The sequence below is a fragment of the Monodon monoceros genome, unplaced genomic scaffold, assembly GCF_005190385.1.
Source record: "Monodon monoceros isolate NGI ecotype Baffin Bay Population unplaced genomic scaffold, NGI_Narwhal_1 Super_Scaffold_17, whole genome shotgun sequence".
NCBI lineage: Eukaryota > Metazoa > Chordata > Mammalia > Artiodactyla > Monodontidae > Monodon > Monodon monoceros.
The window spans coordinates 4780622-4806372 of NW_021703773.1; the positions used below are offsets into that span (position 1 = coordinate 4780622).

Below are 25751 nucleotides of genomic sequence, written 5' to 3' on the forward strand. Positions count from 1 at the left end.
CCCTCCCCCCCCCCCACCGGCCTGAGTGCGCCAGAGCCCCCGAATCAGCGGCTCCTTTAACCCCGTCCTGTCTGAGCAAAAAACAGACGCCCTCCAGCGACCTACACGCAGAGGCAGGGCCAAATCCAAAGCTGAGCTCCTGTGAGCTGTGAGAGCAAGGAAGAGAAAGGGAGATCTCTCCCAGCAGCCTCAGAAGCAGCGGATTGAAGCTCCACAATCAACTTGATATACCCTGCATCTGTGGAATACCTGAACAGACAAGGAATGATCCCAAATTGAGGAGGTGGACTTTAGGAGCGAGATCTATGATTTTTCTTCCTTTTCCTCTTTTTGTGAATGTGTATGTGTATGCTTCTGTGTGAGATCTTGTCTGTATAGTCTTGCTTCCACCATTTGTCCTAGGGTTCTATCCGTCCGTGGTTATTAAAAAAATTTTTTTTCTTAATAATTAATTTTAATAACTTTATTATACTTTACCTTCGTTCTTTCTTCCTTTCTTTCTTTCTTTCCTTCCCTCCTTTAGACAACGAATCACCCCAAATTGAGGAGGTGGTCTCTGAGAGCAAGATTTATGATTTTTCCCCCTTTACCTCTTTTTGTGAGGGTGCATGTGTACGCTTCTGTGTAAGATTTTCTCTGTATAGCTTTGCTTCCAACATTTGTCCTAAGGTTCTATCCGTCCCTTTTTTTTTCTAAATAAGTATTTTTTAATTCAATAACTTTATTATACTTTATTTTATTTTTACTGTATCTTCTTTCTTTCTGTCTTTTTTCCTTCTTTCCCTCCTTCCTTCCTTCCTTCCTCCCTCCCTCCCTCCTTTCTTTCCTTCTTTCCTTCTTTGCTTCTCTCTTCCTTCCTTCCTTCCCTCCTTTCCTTCTTTCTTTCCTCATACTTCTACTAATTCTTTCTACTTTTTCTCCCTTTTATTCTGAGCCGTGTGGATAAAAGGCTCTTGGTGCTCCAGCCAGGAGTCAGGGCTCTGCCTCTGAGGTAGGAGAGCCAACTTCAGGATACTGGTCAACAAGAGACCTCCCAGCTCCACATAATATTAAACGGCGAAAATCTCCCAGAGACCTCCATCTTAACACCAGCACCCAGCTTCACTCAACGACCAGCAAGCCACAGTGCTGGACAACCTATGCCAAACAACTAGCAAAACAGGAACACAACCCCACCCATTAGCAGAGAGGCTGCCTAAAATCATAATAAGGCCACAGACACCCCAAAACACACCACCAGACGTGAACCTGCCCACTAGAGAGACAAGATCCAACCTCATCCACCACAACACAGGCACTAGTCCCCTCCACCAGGAAGCCTACACAACCCCCTGAACCAACCTTACCCACTGGAGACAGATATCAAAAACAGCGGGTACTACGAACCTGCAGCTGGCAAAAAGGAGACCCCAAACACAGTAAGATAAGCAAAATGAGAAGACAGAAAAACACACAGCAGATAAAGGAGCAAGATAAAAATACACCAGACCTAACAAATGAAGAGGAAATAGGCAGTCTACCTGAAAAAGAATTCAGAATAATGATAGTAAGGATGATCCGAAATCTTGGAAACAGAATGGACAAAATGCAAGAAACAGTTAACAAAGACCTAGAAGAAATAAAGATGAAACAAGCAACGATGAACAACACAATAAATGAAATTAAAAGTACTCTAGATGGGATCAATAGCAGAATAACTGAGGCAGAAGAACGGATAAGTGACCTGGAAAATAAAATAGTGGAAATAACTACTGCAGAGCAGAATAAAGAAAAAAGAATGAAACGAACTGAGGACAGTCTCAGACACCTCTGGGACAACATTAAACGCACCAACATTCGAATTATAGGGGTTCCAGAAGAAGAAGAGAAAAAGAAAGGGACTGAGAAAATATTTGAAGAGATTATAGTTGAAAACTTCCCTAATATGGGAAAGGAAATAGTTAATCAAGTCCAGGAAGCACAGAGAGTCCCATACAGGATAAATACAAGGAGAAATACGCCAAGACACATATTAATCAAACTGTCAAAAATTAAATACAAAGAAAGCATATTAAAAGCAGCAAGGGAAAAACAACAAATAACACACAAGGGAATCCCCATAAGGTTAACAGCTGATCTCTCAGCAGAAACCCTACAAGCCAAAAGGGAGTGGCAGGACATACTGAAAGTGATGAAGGAGAAAAACCTGCAACCAAGACTACTCTACCCAGCAAGGATCTCATTCAGATTTGATGGAGAAATTAAAACCTTTACAGACAAGCAAAAGCTTAGAGAGTTCACCACCACCAAACCAGCTTTACAACAAATGCTAAAGGAACTTCTCTAGACAAGAAACACAAGAGAAGGAAAAGACCTATAATAACGAACCCAAAACAATTAAGAAAATGGGAATAGGAACATACATATCGATAATTACCTTAAATGTAAATGGACTAAATGCTCCCACCAAAAGACACAGATTGGCTGAATGGATACAAAAGCAAGACCCATATATATGCTGTCTACAAGAGACCCACTTCAGACCTAGAGACACATACAGACTGAAAGTAAGGGGATGGAAAAAGATATTCCATGCAAATGGAAACCAAAAGAAAGCTGGAGTAGCAATTCTCATATCAGACAAAATAGACTTTAAAATAAGGACTATTAAAAGAGACAAGGAAGGACACTACATAATGATCAAGGGATCGATCCAAGAAGAAGATATAACAATTGTAAATATTTATGCACCCAACATAGGAGCACCTCAATACATAAGGCAAATGCTAACAGCCATAAAAGGGGAAATCGACAGTAACACATTCATAGTAGGGGACTTTAACACCCCACTTTCACCCATGGACAGATCATCCAAAATGAAAATAAATAAGGAAACACAAGCTTTAAATGATACATTAAACAAGATGGACTTAATTGATATTTATAGGACTCTCCATCCAAAAACAACAGAATACACATTTTTCTCAAGTGCCCATGGAACATTCTCCAGGATAGATCATATCTTGGGTCACAAATCAAGCCTTGGTAAATTTAAGAAAATTGAAATTGTATCAAGTATCTTTTCTGACCACAACGCCATGAGACTAGATATCAATAACAGGAAAAGATCTGTAAAAAATACAAACACATGGAGGCTAAACAATACACTACTTAATAATGAAGTGATCAAAGAGGAAATAAAAAATCAAAGAGGAAATTTAAAAATCAAAGAGGAAGTAAAAAAATACCTAGAAACAAATGACAATGGAGACATAACGACGCAAAACATATGGGATGCAGCAAAAGCAGTTCTAAGGAGGAAGTTTATAACAATACAAGCCCACCTTAAGAAGCAGGAAACATCTCGAATAAACAACCTAACCTTGCACCTCAAGCAATTAGAGAAAGAAGAACAAAAAAACCCCAAAGCTAGCAGAAGGAAAGAAATCATAAAAATCAGATCAGAAATAAATGAAAAAGAAATGAAGGAAACGATAGCAAAGATCAATAAAACTAAAAGCTGGTTCTTTGAGAAGATAAACAAAATAGATAAACCACTAGACACACTCACCAAGAAAAAAAGGGAGAAGACTCAAATCAATAGAATTAGAAATGAAAAAGGAGAAGTAACAACTGACACTGCAGAAATAAAAAAAATCATGAGAGATTACTACAAGCAACTCTATGCCAATAAAATGGACAATCTGGAAGAAATGGACAAATTCTTAGAAATGCACAACCTGCCAAGACTGAATCAGGAAGAAACAGAAAATATGAACAGACCAATCACAAGCACTGAAATTGAAACTGTGATTAAAAATCTTCCAACAAACAAAAGCCCAGGACCAGATGGCTTCACAGGCGAATTCTATCAAACATTTAGAGAAGAGCTAACACCTATCCTTCTCAAACTCTTCCAAAATATAGCAGAGGGAGGAACACTCCCAAATTCCTTCTATGAGGCCACCATCACCTTGATACCAAAACCAGACAAGGATGTCACAAAGAAAGAAAACTACAGGCCAATATCACTGATGAACATAGATGCAAAAATCCTCAACAAAATACTAGCAAACAGAATCCAACAGCACATTAAAAGGATCATACACCATGATCAAGTGGGGTTTATTCCAGGAATGCAAGAATTCTTCAATATACGCAAATCTATCAATGTGATAAACCATATTAACAAATTGAAGGAGAAAAACCATATGATCATCTCAATAGATGCAGAGAAAGCTTTCGACAAAATTCAACACCCATTTATGATAAAAACCCTGCAGAAAGTAGGCATAGAGGGAACTTTCCTCAACATAATAAAGGCCATATATGACAAACCCACAGCAAACATCATCCTCAATGGTGAAAAACTGAAAGCATTTCCACTAAGATCAAGAACAAGACAAGGTTGCCCACTCTCACCACTCTTATTCAACATAGTTTTGGAAGTTTTAGCCACAGCAATCAGAGAAGAAAATGAAATAAAAGGAATCCAAATGGGAAAAGAAGAAGTAAAGCTGTCACTGTTTGCAGATGACATGATACTATACATAGAGAATCCTAAAGATGCTACCAGAAAACTACTAGAGCTAATCAATGAATTTGGTAAAGTAGCAGGATACAAAATTAATGCACAGAAATCTCTGGCATTCCTATATACTAATGATGAAAAATCTGAAAGTGAAATCAAGAAAACACTCCCATTTACCATTGCAACAAAAAGGATAAAATATCTAGGAATAAACCTACCTAAGGAGACAAAAGACCTGTATGCAGAAAATTATAAGACACTGATGAAAGAAATTAAAGATGATACAAATAGATGGAGAGATATACCATGTTCTTGGATTGGAAAAATCAACATTGTGAAAATGACTCTACTACCCAAAGCAATCTACAGATTCAATGCAATCCCTATCAAACTACCACTGGCATTTTTCACAGAACTAGAACAAAAAATTTCACAATTTGTATGGAAACACAAAAGACCCCGAATAGCCAAAGCAATCTTGAGAACGAAAAAAGGAGCTGGAGGAATCAGGCTCCCTGACTTCAGACTATACTACAAAGCTACAGTAATCAAGACAGTATGGTACTGGCACAAAAACAGAAAGATAGATCAATGGAACAGGATAGAAAGCCCAGAGATAAACCCACGCACATATGGTCACCTTATCTTTGATAAAGGTGGCAGGAATGTACAGTGGAGAAAGGACAGCCTCTTCAATAAATGGTGCTGGGAAAACTGGACAGCTACATGTAAAAGTATGAGATTAGATCACTCCCTAACACCATACACAAAAATAAGCTCAAAATGATTAAAGACCTAAATGTAAGGCCAGAAACTATCAAACTCTTAGAGGAAAATATAGGCAGAACACTCTATGACATAAATCACAGCAAGATCCTTTCTGACACACCTCCTAGAGTAATGGAAATAAAAACAAAAATAAACAAAGGGGACCTAATGAAACTTCAAAGCTTTTGCACAGCAAAGGAAACCATAAACAAGACCAAAAGACAACCCTCAGAATGGGAGAAAATATTTGCAAATGAAGCAACTGACAAAGGATTAATCTCCAAAATTTACAAGCAGCTCATGCAGCTCAATAACAAAAAAACAAACAACCCAATCCAAAAATGGGCAGAAGACCTAAATAGACATTTCTCCAAAGAAGATATACAGAATGCCAACAAACACATGAAAGAATGCTCAACATCATTAATCATTAGAGAAATGCAAATCAAAACTACAATGAGATATCATCTCACACCAGTCAGAATGGCCATCATCAAAAAATCTAGAAACAATAAATGCTGGAGAGGGTGTGGAGAAAAGGAACACTCTTGCACTGCTGGTGGGAATGTGAATTGGTTCAGCCACTATGGAGAACAGTATGGAGGTTCCTTAAAAAACTACAAATAGAATTACCATATGACCCAGCAATCCCACTACTGGGCATATACCCTGAGAAAACCAAAATTCAAAAAGAGTCATGTACCAAAATGTTCATTGCAGCTCTATTTACAATAGCCCGGAGATGGAAACAACCTAAGTGCCCATCATCGGATGAATGGATAAAGAAGATGTGGCACATATATACAATGGAATATTACTCAGCCTTAAAAAGAAACGAAATTGAGCTATTTGTAATGAGATGGATAGACCTAGAGTCTGTCATACAGAGTGAAGTAAGTCAGAAAGAAAAAGACAAATACCGTATGCTAACACATATATATGGAATTTAAGAAAAAAAATGTCATGAAGAACCTAGGGGTAAGACAGGAATAAAGACGCAGACCTACTGAAGAACGGACTTGAGGATATGGGGAGGGGGAAGGGTGAGCTGTGACAGGGCGAGAGAGAGTCATGGACATATAAACACTAACAAACGTAGTAAAATAGACAGCTAGTGGGCAGCAGCCGCATGGCACAAGGATATTGTCTCGGTGCTTTGTGGCAGCCTGGAGGGGTGGGATAGGGAGGGTGGGAGGGAGGGAGATGCAAGAGGGAAGACATATGGGAGCATATGTATATGTATAACTGATTCACTTTGTTATGGGGCAGAAACTAACACACCATTGTAAAGCAATTATACCCCAATAAAGATGTTAAAAAAAAAAATGTAGTTCTTTAAGAATGTGTTTGAACTTAAAGGACTACTTGTTTAAAACAAGTAGATAGAGTTATAGGTCAACATATATGAACCCCATGGTCACAACAAATCAAAAACCTAGAATAGATACACAAAATCTACAGCAAAAGGAACACAAACGTAACACTAAAGAAAATCATCAAACCACAAGGGAAGAAACAAAAAAAAGATGAAATACAGAGAACTACAAAAATAACCAGAAAAGAAGTAACCAAAGGGCAATAAGTACATATCTATCAATAATTACTTTAAATGTCAATGGATTAAATGGTCCAATCAAAAGACATAAGGTGGCTAACTATATTAAAAAAACAAGACCCATCTATATGCTGCTTACAAGAGAATTGCTTCAGAGCTAAAGACACACACAGACTGAAAGTGAAGGGATGGAAATAGATACTTCATGCACATAGTGACAACAAGAAAGTGGGGGGTAGCAATTCTCATATCAGACAAAACAGACCTTAAAACAAAGTCTAAAACAAAAGACAAAGAAGGGCATTATATAATGATAAAGGGATCAATACAGGAAGAGGATATTACACTGATTAACATATATGCACCCAATACCTGTATTGGGTGCTTATGTTTTTATATAAATTTTATATATTTTATTATTTTATATTTATATAAATATACAAAGCAAACATTAACAGACATAAAGGGAGAAATTAACAATAATATAATAATTGTAGGGGACTTTAACACCTCACTTACATCAATGAACAGATCATCCAGACAGAAAAAATAAGGGAACAGTGGCCTTAAATGGCATAATAACCAGTTGGACTTAATAGATATCTACAGGAAATTCTATCCAAAATCATCAGAATACACATTCTTTTCAAGCACAGATGGAACGTTCTCCAGGACAGATCACACACTAGGCCAATAAAACAAATTTCAACAATTTAAGGATAAAAATTATATCAAGCATATTTTCTGATCACAACGTTATGAAATTAGAAATCAATTACAGGAAGAAAACTGAGAAAAGCACAAATGCATGGAGACTAAACAATATGCTACTAAAAAACCAATGGGTCAATGGAGAAATCAAAGAGAAATCAGAAAATACCTCAATACAATTGAAAATAAAAACATAACTTTCCAAAATCTATGGGATGTGGCAAAAGCAGCTCTAAAAAGGAAGTTTATAGAAATACAAGCCGACCTCAAAAAATATGAAAAACAAACAACCTAACCTACCATCTAAAGGAATTAGAAAAAGAAGGACAAATAAAGACCAAAGTTAGCAGAAGGAATGAAATAATAAAGATCATAGAGGGAATAGAGATCAAAAAAAAGAAAGGATCAAGGAACCAAGAGCTGGTGTTTGTAAAGATAAAAAATTGATGAACTTTTAGCCAGGCTCATCAAGAAAATAAGAGGAGACCCAAATAAACAAAATCAGGCATGAAAGAGGTGAAATATCAATATCACAGAGATACAAAAAATCATAAGAGAGAGAGAATACTACAGTTATATGCCAACAAACTCAACAATCTAGAAGGAATGGACAAATTTCTAGAAACATACAAGCTTCCAAGACTGAGTCAGGAAGAAACAGACAATGTGAACAGACAGATCACTATTGGTGAAATTGGATTTGTAATTTTAAAGAACTTCCAGCAAGCAGAAAACTAGGATCAGATGGTTTCACAGGGGAATTCTACCAAACATACAGAGAAGAGTTAATACCTAACCTTCTCAAACTATTCCAAGAAATTGAAAAGGATGGAACACTCACAAATTAATTCTACAAGACCATCATCACCCTGATACCAAAACCAAAGACACTACCAAAAAGAAAATTACACCCCAATACTGCTGATGAATATAGATGCAAAAATCCTCAACAAAATATAAACAAACCAAACACAATATACAGAAAGGATCAAACACCATGATCAAGTAAGGTTTAGGTTCAATATTTGAACCTAATATGGTTCAATATTTGAAAATCAATCAATCTGATACACCACATTAACAAAAGGAAGCATAAAAATCACATATTCACCTCAATTAATGCATAAAATTCATCTGACAAAATTCAACATCTATTCATGATAAAAACTCTCATCAAAGTTGATAGAGAGAGAACATACCTCAACATAATAAAGGCCATTTATGACAAACCCACATCTTACATCTACTCAATGGTGAAAAGCAGACAGCCTTTCCTCTAAAATCAGGAACCGGACAAGAATGCCCACTCTCACCACTCCTATTCAACATAGTATTGGAAGTTCTAGCCACAACAGTCAGACAAGACAAAGAAATAAAAGGCATTCAAATTGGAAGGGAGGAATTGAAACTGTCACTATTTACAGATGATATGATACTATATAAAGATACCTTTAAGTCTCCACCAAAAAATTATTAGAATAAATGAATTCAGTAAAGTTGCAGGACACAAAATTAACATACAGAAATCTGTTGCTTTTCTACACACTAAAAATAAACTATCATAAAGAGAAAGCAAGAAAACAATTATGCTTAAAATTGCATCAAAAAGAATAAAATACCTAAGAATAAACATAACCAAGGAGGTGAAAATGCTCTGAAAATTATAAAAGATTGTTGAAGGAAACTGAAGACGATATGAAGAAATGGAAAGTTATCCTGTGTTCTTGGGTTAGAAGAATTAATACTGTTAAAATGTCCATACTACTCAAAGTAATCCAGAGATTTAATGTAATCCTTATCAAAATACCCATGACATTTTTCACAGAACTAGAACAAATAATTCTAAAATTTACATGGAACCACAAAATACACCAAATAGCCAAAGCAATCTTGAGAAAGAAGAACAGAGCGGGAAGTATCATGCTCCCTGACTTCAAGCTGTACTGCAAACCTACATTAATCAAAACAGCATGGTAGGGCTTCCCTGGTGGCGCAGTGGTTGAGAGTCTGCCTGCCGATGCAGGGGATGTGGGTTTGTGCCCCGGTCCTGGAAGATCCCACATGCAGTGGAGCGACTGGGCCCGTGAGCCATGGCCGCTGAGCCTGCACATCCGGAGCCTGTGCTCCACAACGGGAGAGACCACAACAGTGAGAGGCCTGCGTACCGCAAAAAACAAAAACAAAAACAAAAACAAAAAAAACCCAGCATGGTACTGGCACAAAAACAGACACATAGATCAATGCATGAGAGCAGCCCAGAAATAAACCCATGAACTTACAGTTAATTACAACAAAGGAGGCAAGAAACAATGGAGAAAAGACAGTCTCTTCAATAAGTGGTGTTGGGAAAACTGGACAGCTACATGTAAAAGAATGAAATTAGAATATTTCCTTACACCATATAGAAAAGTAAACTCAAAATGGATTAAAGACCTCAATGTAAGACTGGAAACCATAAAACTTTTAGAAGAGAACATAGGCAAAACACTCTTTGACGTAAATTATAGCAATATTTTTCAAATCTGTCTCCTAAGGCAAAAGAAACAAAAGCAAAAATAAACAAGTGGACCCTAATTAAACTTAAAAGCTTTTGCACAGCAAAGGAAACCATCAACAAAATGGAAAAACAACTAGTAAATGGGAGAAAATATTTACAAATGATACAAGTGATAAAGGATTAATATCCAACATATATAAACAGCTCATACAACTCAATAGCAAAAAAAACCCAAACAACCCAATCAAAAATTGGGCAGAAGACCTGAACAGACATTTTCCAAAAATGGCCTACAGATGGCCAACAGGCACATGAAAAAATGTTCAACATCACTAATCATCAGAAAAATGCAACTCAAAACCACAATGAGCTATCATGGTTATACACTCAATGTTATAGACATTCATTTGTTTTATTTTTTATATTACACATATAAGTGATAACACAGAGAATTTGTCTTTACCTTACTGACTTATTTTTCTAAGCATAATACCCTCTAAGTCCATCTGCTTTGTTGCAAATGTCAGGACTTCATTCTTTTTTATGGTTGAATAATATTCCATTGTATGTATATGTATGTGTGTGTGTATATATCTTTATCCCTTCATCTGCTGATGGACACTTAGGTTGCTTCCATATCTTGGCTATTGTAAATAATGCTGCTAAGAACATTGGGGTGCATGTAACTTTTCGAATTAGTGTTTTCAGGGGTTTTTCTGGATATGTATACAGAACTGGAATTGCTTAATTATATGGTAGTTCTATTTTCAGTTTTTCTGAGGAATCTCCAACTGTATTCCATGGTAATTGTACCATGTATACAAACAGAAACAGACTCACAGATATAGAGAACAAATCAGTGGTTACCAGTGGGGAGAAGGAAGTGGGGAGGGGCAGGATAAGGGTATGGAATTAAAAAGTACAAATTACTATGTATAAAATAAGTAAGCAACAAGGTTATATTGTACAACACAGGGATATGTGACCATTATTTTGTAATAACTTTAAATGGAGTATAATCTATAAAAATATTGAATCACTATGTTGTACACCTGAAACTAATATATTATAAATCAACTATACTACAATTTAAAAATCAGTCAATCAATCAAGCAGGGGATGTAAGGTACACATAGGGAATATAGTCAATAATACTGTAACAAACAAAATTGAGATATCACCTCACTCTTGTCAGAATGGCTATCATCAAAAAGTCTACAAATAACAAATGTTGGCAAGGATATGGAGAAAAGGGAATACTTGTATACTGTTGGTGGGAATGTAACTTGGTGCAGACATTGTGGAACACAGTTGGAGGTTCCTCAAAAAAACTAAAAATAGAACTACTGTATGATCCAGCAATTCCACTTCAGGTATATATCTGGAAAAAACAAAACACTAATTTGAAAGGATACATGCACCCCAATGTTCATAGCAGCACCATTTACAATAGCCAAGACATGGAAGCAACCCAAATGCCCATCAACTGATGACTGGATTAAGAAGATGTAGTATATATATATACAATGGAATATAGCTCAGCCATAAAAAAGAATGAAATTCTGCCATTTGTAGCCATAAGGATGAACCTAGAGAATATTATGCTTATGAAATAAGTCACAGAAAGACAAATACTTATGATATCACTTATATGTGGATTCTAAAATATACAAATGAATGTATATGCAAAACAGAAATAGACTCACAGATATAGAAAACAAACTTGTGGTTACCTAGGGGACAGGGAAACAGGTAGGGACAAATTAGGGATATGGGATTAACAGATACAAACTCCTATATGTAAAATAGATAAGCAACAGGATATACTGTATAGCATAGGAAATTATAGCCATTATCTTGTAATAACCTATAATGGAGGACAATCTGTAAAAATACTGAATCACTATGCTGTACATCTGAAACTAATACAATATTGTAAAACAACTATACTTCAGTAAATAAGTATATACATATATACCAGGATGAATAAATTTTAAAAAATAATTATAATTGTATACCAACTTTGTAGGGTGACAGATGGTAACTGGACTTATTGTGGTAATCTGAAAATACTGGTAAAAAAATACTGAAACTAATATTATATACTAACTATAGCCCAATAAATATGTTAAAAATAATAATAGGTTAAAAAATTAAAATGGGCAAATAATTTAATAGACATTTCACCAAAAAGGTATTTAGATAGCTAGTAGGTCATGAAAGATGCTCTACAGCATTTTTCATTAGAGAAATGCAAATATAAGCTAAAATGAGATATCAGTACACACCTGTTAGAATAAATTTAATCAAAAGAGACAACATCAGGTGTTGACAAGTATGTGGAAAAACTGAATCATCATATATTGCTGATGGGAAATGTAAACTAATAAGTCACTATGGAACATAGTTTGGCAGTTTATTACTATGATAAGCATAAACCTACAATACGACACAGCAATTTCACTTCTAAGAATCTATCCAAGAGAAAGAAAACTATATGTCCATACATAAATATTCATAGCAGAATGACTCAAAATAGTCAATATCTGAAAACAATCTTGAATTTAACTGGTAAATGGATAAACAAAATGTGTTATCTACATCTATTAAGAAATAAAAAATTTAGGAAGTATTGAGAAATGTTGCAAAATGGATAATCTTAAGTGAAAGAAGCTCAATGCAAAGTCCTACATATCACATATTTCATTTTTATGAGATGCCTAGAAAATGCAAAATTATAGAAACACAAAACAGATCAGCAGTTGCCAAGGGCTGGGGATGGAAGCAGAGAAAAACTGCACATAGGCAGGAAGGAACTTAAGGCAAACAAAATGTTCTAAAACTGGATTTGTGGTAATGTTTACATAATTCTATTCATGTACTAATGATCATTGAGTTGTACACTTACAATGGGTGAATTCTGTGAATTTATACTTCATTAAAACTAGTAAAAATAAAGTGTTATCAAAAGATTGGCCACTTATAAGCAAGGCTTGCTGTTTTGTGTTTCTTTTTTTATCTCCTAAGGCTCTTAGCATGTAGTTATGCACACAAGTCCAGAGAAATATCTGTTAAATAAATCAATGAATAGGATGAAATATTGCCCTTTCTAACAAAAATAACAGAAGAAAGGGTTTATACTCTCTGAGAACTGGTAGGTACAAGGGTAGAGATTGAGGAACCAAGTTTTAGTTAAAAAAAAGACTCTCCTTAACCATTTTGGAGAGAATTATTCTCTTCATTTGAATCATCTAGATACCATTCAGATAATACCCTAATTCTTTTACATTATATTCTCTCTTTGAACTTTAAAAAATGGTTTTACCATGAGGAAATGACAAATGTTAGACAAATTAGAACATTCTGATTTATACGTTTGCTTTTACCATCAAAACTTTACATTCCTTATCAATAGTAATATTGGTTAGTTATAGTCATACTATAATGGAATTGATGTATTTCACTGCTATGTAATAAAAATAAGAAATTTCATATAAAAACATTATGGAAAATCTCTTACATTTTCTACTTTTGAATTATCACTTGTATTTGCTTGGATTTTCTCTGGAAATATAATTTGTAGAAATGAATTTTGAAAACCTGAAGAAATAAAAAAAAACAGTTAATAACTGTGTTTTAAACTTGACTAAATATTTGTTCAGGTTCTTTTATAAGACTTGCTTATGCAAACATGAGTCATCACTGTGTACTCCTATAGAAATCTTGAAAACACTTTGTTTAAAAACAGATAAGATAGCTTTGAAAGACTAAAAGGGGGCACGGAGAGGTATTCAACTTATACAAAATTTGCTGTTCCTGAAGAAAAGTGAACAAATGAATTAAAAAATATCAAATATATACTTCAAGAAGACTTTCCTGAAATAAAAGATTTGAAACAATAGACTAGAAAGTACACTGCATTTCAAGAATAACTGATAACAATTAATTAAAACTGAGACATATTCTACTAAACTTATTGGATGTCGAAGATAAAGAAAGAATCCTATGGGCATATGAGCAAAAAGGAAAAGTGAAAATCATATTGGGCATAAGAAGAGAAAAGCAGGTTGGCTTCAGATTCTTTAAAACATTATTCAATGTTAAAAAACTGAAGAACTATGTCTTTAAAAAAATATTCAGGAAAAGAAAGTGTGGACCCAAGAATTTTATACCCAGCAAAACTGTCATTAAAATATACAGGCAAGGGACAGATACTTACAAGCAAAAAATCAAGGAAAATAGTTCACAAGTTCCTGTCACAAAAGGTAGACAAACTTCTCCCAATAAAGGCATCAACAGAGTTGAGGTAAAAGGCCTAGCTGTTAGCATTAAAATAAACTTAAATATAGAATATAGGCCAAAACAATGGTGGGAATCATCACTATTTAATAGGATGCAAGTGTTATAAACTATGATGATAAAGACATAACAACATATTCAATAATGTCAGGAAGGGTAGCAGAAGAAGAGAATTACCATATGTGAATACTGTTTTCCTTAAATTTATTGCAGTGTGGTTCCAAAAAATGTTAAAAAGCTGAAAATCAAGTGGTAAAAGTAGAAACATATTGTTTAATGGTATAAAAGAATTAAGATTTTTTAAAGCTATAGTCATATAATGAAGAGGAGAGCACGAGGTGGAAAGAAGTAGTAAGAAATAAATTTCCTTACACTCACAGTGAGGAATCACTAGTTACTACCTAAATTAAAAATTAAATCTATTATATAAAACAGATTATAAATATTCCAAATTAAGAAAAAAAAGAGCATACAAACACAAGGCATCCAGAAAATAAATGAAAAAGTCACAGATTTTTATGGTGAAAAACATTTATCAAAAAAAAAGCATGAAATCAGAAAAGTATGATATAAATAAGAAGCACTAAGATTAAATATCTCAGTCATATCAGTAAATGTGAGTAGGATGAAGTGACCAACCTAAAGAAAAACTCATACTGGAGACAGACTGTTATCAGCCCAGAGGCGGGACCAGAGTAATCTATGAACAAACTTTACCTCATTAGTTTTCACCCATATATTTACCTTTCCAGTTTGCTGCCCTTGGAAGCCTAAAACTGCCTTCCTGTGTCTGTCACTTCTCTACAAATTTAATGTTTTTTGTTGAAGATAAGCTGGAACTCAAAGCTGCCATTTTGAATTACTTTTGGTTTAAGTTTCTCCCATGATGCATGCTGTATGCATTAATAAGCTATTTTTCTGTTATCAAAAAAAAGAAAAAAAGAAAAATTCTCAGATTGGATCCACAAAATCAAAACCCAATTACTCAGACCTTTGGTGGAATATTAAACACTGGCTTTAAACTAATAATGATTATTATTATTATTTTTTTTTTTTTGGCTGCATCGGGTTGCAGCATGCAGGATCTTTCATTGCGATGCTCGGGCTCTTAGTTGCAGTGTGCAGCCTTCTCTCTAGTTGTGGCATATGGATTTTCTATCTCTAGTTGTGGCACTCGGGCTCCAGAGTGCATGGGCTCTGTAGTTTACAGCACGTGGGCTCTCTAATTGAGGCATGCGGGCTCAGTAGTTGTGGCTCATGGGCTTAGTTGCCCCACGGCATGTGGGATCTTAGTTCCCCAACCAGGGATCGAACCCACGTCAGCTGCATTGGAAGGTGGATTCTTTACCACTGGACCACTGAAGAAGTCTCCTAATGATGATTTCTGAGTACCTAAAATAAGACTGTGGTCCACTTCAGGAAAAGATATATGATTAGCAGAAGAAGTCAGGTGATGAATGGAAGTTATTAGGTTCACATCTATGAACACACTCATGGGTCTACAAGTTCATCCTATCGTAATCTGCCCAATTATGGAACAGTGTGTCAAAACAGATATAATCAGTAACTTGTGGAATGCCTGTCTTGTCTCCCTGACACATAGAATGAGGATTGTTATGGTAGGGAGGGCCAGATGGAAACCTCTGAATATCACCTGCACCATCACCAAAACATTAAACCAAAAACCTTTCTATACCAAGAACGTATATACAAGGGCAATGATTTCTGTTATTTTACTTGTTTGATCTGTGCACGTGATAGATAAGCAATAGAGAATGACAATGAGTTGTCGTAAGTGTAATCAGGTAATGATTGCAATAACTAATATTGTTCCAAATATGGTCGCTTTACTGAACCAAATCAACACAGGCGTTGGCACCTGTATGTAGCCATTAATAGGAAAAGGTGCTGTTTTCTCTATCCCAATAAGCAGGAGATGCCAGGAGCAAGTTTCCATTTTTGCTTAGTAGTGATGCCAGTATACCTTCACCAATCATATTGCCTCAGATGCCTCAGATCTTTATCATCTGGTTCTTCTTCTACCTGGACCCTAAAAATCTCACTGTCTGTGGTAGATAGAATAATGCCCCCAAAGATGTCCATATCCTAATCCCCAGAACCTGTTAGGTTACATGGCAAAACAGAATTAAGGTTGCTAATCAACTGACCTTAAAATATGAAAATTATCCTGGGTTATCTGTGGTCTTAATTTAATCGCAAGGGTTCTTAACAGTAGAAGAAAGAGCCAGAAAAGAAAACCAAAGAGATGGCCATGTGTAAAGACCTCAGCCCAATACCACTGACTTTGAAGATGCAGGAAGGGGGCCATGAGCCAAAAAATGCAAACAGCCATTAGAATCTGGAAAAGACAAGGAAACAGATTGTCTCCTGCAGCTTCCAGAAGGAACAGGGCACTGCTAACACCTTGATTTTACCCAATGAGACCCATTTTACAGAACTGTAAGATAATAAATTTGTGTTGTTTAAGCTATTAAGTTTGTGATAACTTGTTACAGCAACAATAGGAAACTAACATATCGTCTAAGAGAAAGACCTGAAGTAGCAGGTACATTAGATGCCTTGAAGAAGCAGGTGTGCCAGAGTCTTACACACACACACACACACACACACACACACATCCACCTGTAATGGTCTAGTGGTCTAAACCACACTCGAAAATACCCTCCATAATCAATAGTAAGAGGCAGAACACTTGGTAGACCATTTTGGATTTTGGAGGCAATATATATCATATATAGCTATGTTGCTTTGACCATTTTTATTGAACAAAACATAGGCTGCCAGATTTGTAAGATGCCAGAGTACAAGACTCCTCAGCTACCTGAGTCTACTGTGCAAGGAGCGCTACTATTTTTCCTTTATGACTTAGGGTCTGTGGCAGAGCCTGTGTTAAGCCCCTCTAGGAGAATTACAGCAGAGGCTCCTGAGGTTTGTAAGCAAAGACACGCCCTCATTGGTATATGCTGTGGATTGAATGATGGTGCCCCAAAAGATATGTCCACTCGGAACCTGTGGCTATAACCTTATAACCTTGCAAAGAAAAAAGGGTCTTTGCAAGGTGTAATTAAGTTAAGGATCTCAAGATGAGACCATTCCAGATTAGACTGGACCCTAAATCCAATGACTAATATCCTATAAGTAAGAGAAGGGGAGAAGACACACAGAGGAGACATCAATATAAAGACAGGCAGAGACTGGAGTAACATGTCTCCAAGCCAAGGAATGCATAGGATTGCTGGCAGCCATCAGAAGCTAGGAGAGAAGCATGGAACAGATTCTCCCTCAGAGCCTCCAAAAGTAATCAACACTGCCAATACCTTGATTTTGGACTTCTGGCCTCCAGAAACAGAAGGGGAAAAAAATTCTGTTGTTTTAAGCCACCCAGTTTGTGGTACTTTGTTTTGGCAGCCACAGGAATCTAATATAGTACGTAAGTATATTTCTTTTATGAAAGCTTTTAGCTCACTACTGGGCTCTGATAGAGGCTAAAATTCAGACCATGTGATCTTCAGAATATATGATCTTGCAACCTGAACCACTCTTCACAGACTGACATCATCAGGCATTCACAGGAGTACTAATCAAATGGAAGTGTTATATATATATATATGGTTGGGTTTGAACAGGTCCTAAAAGCTTTAAGTTGCATAACCAGGTGATTAATACTCCAGTAGGCCTACTCCTATCACGTTTCCATCATTTCCTAAAACCTACTTTTATGGTATCCTATGACCAGCTAACTGAAGGAGGGAAAGTAGATGTATGATATGCCAATAGTACACAGAAGTAAGTCCACGGGTATAATCTTAAAAACTCATAGATAGTTGGCCCTAAAAGAGAATAGAGCAAAGTAAATTCTCCCCGTAACTAGGATTTCACATGGTACACTTACATGTCTAGTTTTCCTGTATACGAACTGATTACATTAAATGAGGCAGAAGCAAGTTTTGTGTTGTTTCTTGAAAGTTTAAGAATGTTACCAACCTTAAGAAGGGTGAATATGGATGTTAAGTGGCCCATCTAGAGGTGAACTGTGGGATACTGTAGAGAGGTTCAATCATTCAAACTATTTCTACCTTGTCTCCCTGTGCTATTAGACGTTGGAAACCTAACAACTCTATACCAGACTCCACTGCAATTAAGGTGCTGGCATGTTACTAGTTCCTGCTATTCATACACCCAAAAAAGACTTAGTTGCAGAAGTGAGCATTGTCAGATGGCAGCCACGTGTGAATATCTGGTCCTTCTGACATTTGTAGTAACAGAATTATCTGGTCCTTTTGGACTACTGGGACAGACATTCTGCTGCCTAGCCCAAACACCATAGTGGTATTTTCAATAGAATACTCTTCCGGTATAGTTTCCACGGTATCACTAGATATTCTTCCCTGCGCTGTGACCCTAGCCACATTGTAGCATCTATGTAGCAACTAAACCTGCCTCTTTGGTACTTTCTAAGGTTTTGTGATTCTAACATTCTTTTGTATGTGATATTATATATCTGGAAAACCCAAAAGAATCACCATAACTATTATTTTAAAAGAGGATTTAGTAATGTGACTAGAAACAAAATTAATATATAAACCTATCATTTCCCTATACACAAATAAAATAGTTAGAAAATAACCATTTACAATAACAACAAAATGTGTAATACCCATGTAAATAAATTCCTAAAGGAATATATATAATTTAAATTTTAAAAAAAACTTTAAATTCTAAAATGGTTCATAAAAAAAGTCAAATAAATTGAAAGCTATATCCAGTTCTTGGAATATAAAGATAGCAATTTTCTTTAAATTAATTTATAAATTTTATGAAATCCAATGGAAAAGTCCACAGGAGTTTTTTGAAACAACATAAGATGATTCTAAAGCTCACATGCTCAAAAAAAAAAAAAAATACAAATTGACCAAAATTTTCTGACAAAGAAAATTAGAGGGACGTAAGCTAGAAATAGAAGGAAATTGCCTTAACTAGAAAAAGTATCAAAAAGCAAACATTAAAAATTGTAAATTATGAAATACTACAGAGAAATTCAAATAAAACTAGGTAACAAAGTCTATTATCACTGCCATTTTCAAAAATGTTCTGAATGCCCTAGTTAATATGATAAAATGATAACAAGAAAGAAGGGCATAAATGTTAGAAAGGAAAAAACAGTATGTCATTATTTGCAAACGATATAACTATCTACTTAAAAGTACTTAGAGAATCAATAGAAAAACTCTAAACTACTATAAGTAAATCAACTGAAATAGGCATCATCAAAAAAAATTAATGAAATAGGATATATGAAAAGGTAGGCTTTCAAATCACTGGGGGAAATATAGTCAATGGATAGTGGCAGGAAGACTGAATATCCATTTGAAAAGTAATTAAGTTGGATTCATACATATGTATATATATAAAGAATAAATAAAATTTATTTATATGTTTCTATATATAATATGTACATAAATACATATATATTCAAAATCGATTAAGATTCAAAGCCCAGAAGTCTTAAAGGAAAAGATAAATATATTTGCATACATAGAAATCTTTTTAAAATCTTTAAAGATGCAGGAGAGGTTGTAAGAAAATACAAAGTATAAAAGCCAAAGGATTAACATCCATAATATGATTTATGATTAAAGGTGGCTAGGGCTTCCCTGGTGGCGCAGTGGTTGAGAGTCCGCCTGCCGATGCAGGGGACACGGGTTCGTGCCCCGGTCCCGGAAGAGCCCACATGCCGCGCAGCGGCTGGGCCCGTGAGCCATGGCCGCTGAGCCTGCGCGTCCGGAGCCTGTGCTCCGCAACGGGAGAGGCCACAGCAGTGAGAGGCCCGTGTACCGCAAAAAAAAAAAAAAAAAAAAAGGTGGCTAACTCACTACATGTTTACCTCTTCTCTCAGTGAAAACCCTCTAAAAGTAGACAAAGGAAAGGTGCTACCATCAGCTAAGAGGTCTCAAACAATTTTCTGGAAGATAAGCTAATGTTGGAAGTGTGATCATTGTTGAGAGATTCTAGAAAAACTCTAAAACAGAAATCAGATGTGATAGATACAATAGAAAGTATTCTTTCCCATTGGTATACTTCTTAGGAACTAACTCCAGACTTAGCCATGTAACTTACTTTGGTCAATTAGACAATAGCCAATGTAACAGAAGCAAACCTGAAAAGTGCTTGTGCACTGTGGCTTGCCCTCTCACTGCCTTGGAATCCTGAAACCACATGTAAACAAGACTGAGCTGGCCTGCAGGAGGGTGAGAGACTATGTGAAAGGGAGCCAAGGCACCCTAGCTGAACACAGTCCAACAGACAGACCAGTGCGTGAGACCATCTGGATCATCCAGCTGCCAACCAACTCAGGAGCTGATGACAGATCCAGGAAAGAGCACCGATGTGCCACAGACTACCTAAGCCAGTCCAAACCAGAGCAACAGCCTCACAAGCCCATAGAATCATGTGCTAGAACAGAGGCTGGTGAAGATGAAGTTCGGTCTTAAATAGGGCTCACTGAGAAGATGGCATCTGGGCACAGAACTGAAGAAGGTGAGGAGGGGAACAAATGAAAATCTCTGGCAGACCATCCCAGGAAGAAAAAGTATCAAGCGCAAAGGTCTTTGGGAGGAACTGCCTGGCATGTCTGAAAAGCAGCAAGGGAGCTACTGTGGTTGGAGTAGCATGAGCAGTGAGGAAGAAAGGAAGGGGTGAGGCCAGAGAGGAGACAAGCTGCTGAGATCCTGTAGGGCATTACAGGTCAGAGTTAGCACTTTAATTTTTATTCTTGGTGAGATAAGAAAACATTGAAAGATTTTGAGCAGAGGGCAGACATAAGCTGACTGAGATTTTAACAAGAAAACTTTATGTTGAGAATAGGCTGAAGGATGGTATGTTAGTTATCTATTGCTGCATAACAAATTATCCCAAAGTTTAGTAGCTTAAAATAGGGAACATTTATTAATCACTAGTGTCCTTAGGTCAGGTATCTGGGCACAGCTTAACCGAATGCCTCTGGCTCAGTGACTCTCACAAAGCTACAGTCAAAGTGTAGGCCAGGGCTGCAACCATTTCAAGGCTTGACTAGCATAGGATCCACTTCAAGGCTCATGCACTTAGCTGTTGGCAGGCATTGGGTCTTTCCAGGCTGTTAATGAGAAAGCTCAGTTCCATGCCACACAGGCCTCTCCATAAGGCTACTCACAATATGACAACTTGCTTCCCTCACAACAAGGGCTCAGAAAAAGAGAGACTGAAAGCGGGCACCCGGGACAAAAGACACAGTCTTTCTGTATCCTAATCTCACAAGAGACATCCCATCATCCTGACCACATTTTATTCACTAGAAACAAACCATAAAACACAGCTCACTCCGCCTGCCGATGCAGGGGACACGGGTTCGTGCCCCGGTCCGGGAAGATCCCACAGGCCACGAAGCGGCTGGGCCTGTGAGCCACGGCCGCTGAGCCTGCGCGTCCGGAGCCTGTGCTCTGCAACGGGAGAGGCCACAACAGTGAGAGGCCCGCGTACCCCCCCAAAAAAACCAAAAACCAAAAAACACACAGTTCACATTTAAGAGGAGGGGATTACACAAGGGTGTGATTACCAGGATGTGGGAAACACTGGTAGCCATCTCACAGGCTGCCTAAGAGAGTGCAAGAGAAGAAATATAAATTTGGAGTTATCAGTATCAACATGGTACTAAAAGCCATAGACTAAATAAAATTGAGTAGGGAAGGAGCCAATTCAATGAGCAGATCTTTTGTATGCTGATACAAACAACGTGTGGACATTATTTTCTAGGTGATTACAAACTGTAAGGAAACTTATTACACTCATGAAACAATTGAAAATTTGAACACAGACTGAATATTGGGTGATAGAAGAAATCGTTAATTTCTAAGCCATGATCATGATACTGTGGTTATATTTTCTGGCCATTTAGCAATATATATTGAAATGCTTAGACACGAAATGATATAATGTCTATAATTTGCTGCAAATAATATGAGAATAGAGGAAGTGGTAGGGAACGTAAAAAAGAAACAGAATTAACCACGAGTTTATAACTGTTGAACCTGAGTTCTTTATTCTTCTATTTTTGCATTTATTTGAAATCCTCATAATTAAAAAAAAAAGTTAACATGGAGGCCAAATAGCAATGGAGTAACATTCTCAAAGTGCTATTGGAAAAATAACTGTCAGTCTGAAATTGGATATCAAACTAAATTGTCATTCAACAGTGAGGGAGACATAAAGACATTTTCAAGTAAACAGATGATTTACCACTCAAACTCTTGATGAAAAAGATACTAAGAAGGAAAGAGTAGGGTTCTAGAAAGAAGGTAAGCAAATAAAGCTATAAACTTGTGGATAAATCTAAGCAAGCACTGACTGAGTAAACAAGGAACAATAAAGATGATGACTCATTTGGGAAACAATACATAAAAGTGGCAGTAAATACTAAATAACAATAACATGTAAGATGATAAAGGCAGTGTCTGACAACTTTCTAAGGTCACTGTCGTTTTTAAAAGAAGACATATTGCTTAATTGTAGACTCTGTAAGTCAATTATACATGTTACATTAAAATCAGAAAAACACATAAGACAGGAAATAAGATTTTTAATGATATCAAATAAAAAGCATAGTAAATAGAAAGCATAAAATATCATAAAAGACTTAAATACAAATATACTCTCCTTGAAAGTAGCATGACTTTTCCAGTTTACTTCCTGGAAGTAAAGGGCTCAAGAGTTGTGTTAATTCTCAAATAGTCAAAAGCTTGTATAATCTAGTTTGAAGTTCCTTTGGCAGTACACTACCATCAAAAACGTAGAAGTTTCTCATCTAGTTGTCTTCAGTAACTTTGTCATGCAATTAAAACACATATAAAACTTTTTAAAGTCATAATTTTCAAATCTGCTTTATTTCTTTGCCCTTTATTTTCTGGATACTAGACCCTTTTCAGACAAATCATTTACAAATATTTTCTCTCATCCTGTAATTTCTTTGCCTAACTCCTATTTCTCCTTCCCTCCTCTCTCACCTCTCTCTCTCTCAACTAAGTGATGGCAACCATAAGTCAGTCTAGAAAAATATAATGTAAGGCCACATCCTTGACTGCAGTGCTAACCTGAGTAATTTTCTCTGAGAGTTTTTACTGACGTTTCGTTGCTCAAACCTTTTAAAATTCCATTTCTTACTATTTGAAATCTGGAACTGGTCACCCTTTAAAGTCCTGAAAGGCCCCAAATTTCTGGATTTATTCCCTATTAATTCGATTTGCAAACTGGTCAACTGTTTCCTGAGATTATCTCTTTCTCTTAACACTTTGACAAAATTGAGTAATGAAACCAACCTCCACTGCTAACAATCTGTTATCTAACTTCTACAGAATGTAATCTGTCCTACAGTTTTTACCAAATGTTCTGTCACTTCTTATCATTGATTTCCATTTCTTCCAGGTGGTTTCCATTTCTTGTCACCTGCTACCTGTCAATACCCAGCAGCAAAGTCAAAGGCATACATTTTAAGTTTATCATGGCAGCACACCACTTCAAAGCTCCAATTTCTATATAAGTCAACTTAGGCTGACCAGGCTATGGAATGGCAATAAATAAACCTTGAAATCTTGGTGGCTTAACACAATAAAAGTTTATTTGTTTTTCATGCAAAATATGATGGGAGTCACCAGGAGCTCTCATTCAAATAGTAACTCAGAGATCCAAGCTCCCTCCAAGTGGTAACACCATAAACTCAGCTCATAGCTTCTAAGGTAAATCTGGCATCAGAAAAGAAATATAGAAGAGAAATACCAGCTCTCAATTGCCTTGATCTAAGGTGATGCAAATCACTTCTTCTCAACCCCATGAGCAATAGTATTTAAACTGCCCCACACTAAATGGAAAAAGGCTCAGAAATGTAGGCAAGAAGATGGATACTTAGTGAGCACTGGGGACTTTGCCACATAAAAGGATGGAAAAAATATGTTCACAGCAAATATTAGCCAAAGGAAAGCTGACATACCTATGTTAACATTAGCACGAATAGACTCAAAGGAGGAAAAAAGCATTATTAGGAATAAACAGGGGCAGGATATAGTTAATAAAAAGAAACCAGAATGAATGTAAATAAATAAAGTTGGAACCCTACCTCACACTATGTACGAAAATTAACTCAAAATGGATCAATGACATAAACATAAGAGCTAAAACAATAAAATTCTTAGAAGAAAAGATAGGAGTAAATATACATGACCTTAGATTTGGCAATGGATTCTTAGATATGACACTAAAACCATGAGCAACAAAATTAGATTCCATCATAATTTAAAACTTCTGTGAGTCAAAGGACACTCCCAAGAAAGTGAAGACAACCTACAGCATGAAAAAAAATATTTGCAAATCACTTGTCTGAAAGTCTAGTATCCAGAATATAAAAGGAACTCTTGTAACTCAACAAAATGAACAACCTAATCTTTAAAATGGGCAAAGGACTTGAATACTCATTTCTCCAAAAAAGATACACAAATGGCCAATAAGCATATGAAAAGATGCTCAACATCACTAACCATCAGGGGAATACAAATCAAAGCCACAATGAGATACCCTGTCATAACCATTAGGAAGACTATAATCATTAAAATATAAAAGTAAAATAACATGTATTAGGAAGAACGTGGAAAAACTGGAACCCTTGTGCACTGCTGGTAGAAATGTAAAATTGCACAGCCAGTATGGAAAACAATGTAACAGTTCCTTAAAAAATTAAAAATAGAATCACCGTATGATCCAGCAACTCCACTTCTGTACATATACCCAAAAGAATTAAAAGCAGGGACTCAAACAAGTACAGGTACATACATGTTCATGGCAGCATTATTCATAATATCCAAAAGGTAGAAGCAACCTAAGTATCCATCAACAGATGAATGGATAAACAAAATGAAATATGTATTTTTCCGTATGTATTTCACACAATGGAATGCTATTCATGTGTCAGAATAAAAGGAGAAAATTCTGACACATGCTACAACATGGATAAACATTGAGGGCATTATGCTAAGTGAAAGAAGTCAGTCACAAAGAAAAATACTGCATAACTCCACTTACATGAGGAAACTAGAGCAGTCAAATCCATGGAGACAGAAAGTAGAATGGTGGTTGCCAAGAGCTGGGGGAAGGGAAGAATGAGGAATTAGTGTTAAATGGGTACTGAGTTTCAGTCTGGGAAGAATAAAAAAAAATATTCTGGAGATGGATGATGGTGATGGCAAAACAAAGTGTATGTATTTAATGCCACTGAACTGTACACTTAAAAATGGTTAGAATGAGTACAAAATAGAAATCATAGAGCTGAATACAATAACTGAACTCAAATTTTCAATAGAGGGTTTCAACAT

General features: G+C 36.2%; 1 protein-coding gene across 1 annotated transcript in view; it reads right to left on the reverse strand.

Moving 5' to 3' along the window:
- Positions 1-25751, reverse strand: part of LOC114897703 (disintegrin and metalloproteinase domain-containing protein 32-like) — a 174416-nt gene that overhangs the window by 142938 nt on the left and 5727 nt on the right. The window contains exon 2 of the mRNA XM_029226723.1: positions 13562-13641. Within this exon, the coding sequence (XP_029082556.1) occupies positions 13562-13641 (80 nt within the window). The remainder of the gene's footprint in view (positions 1-13561; positions 13642-25751) is intronic.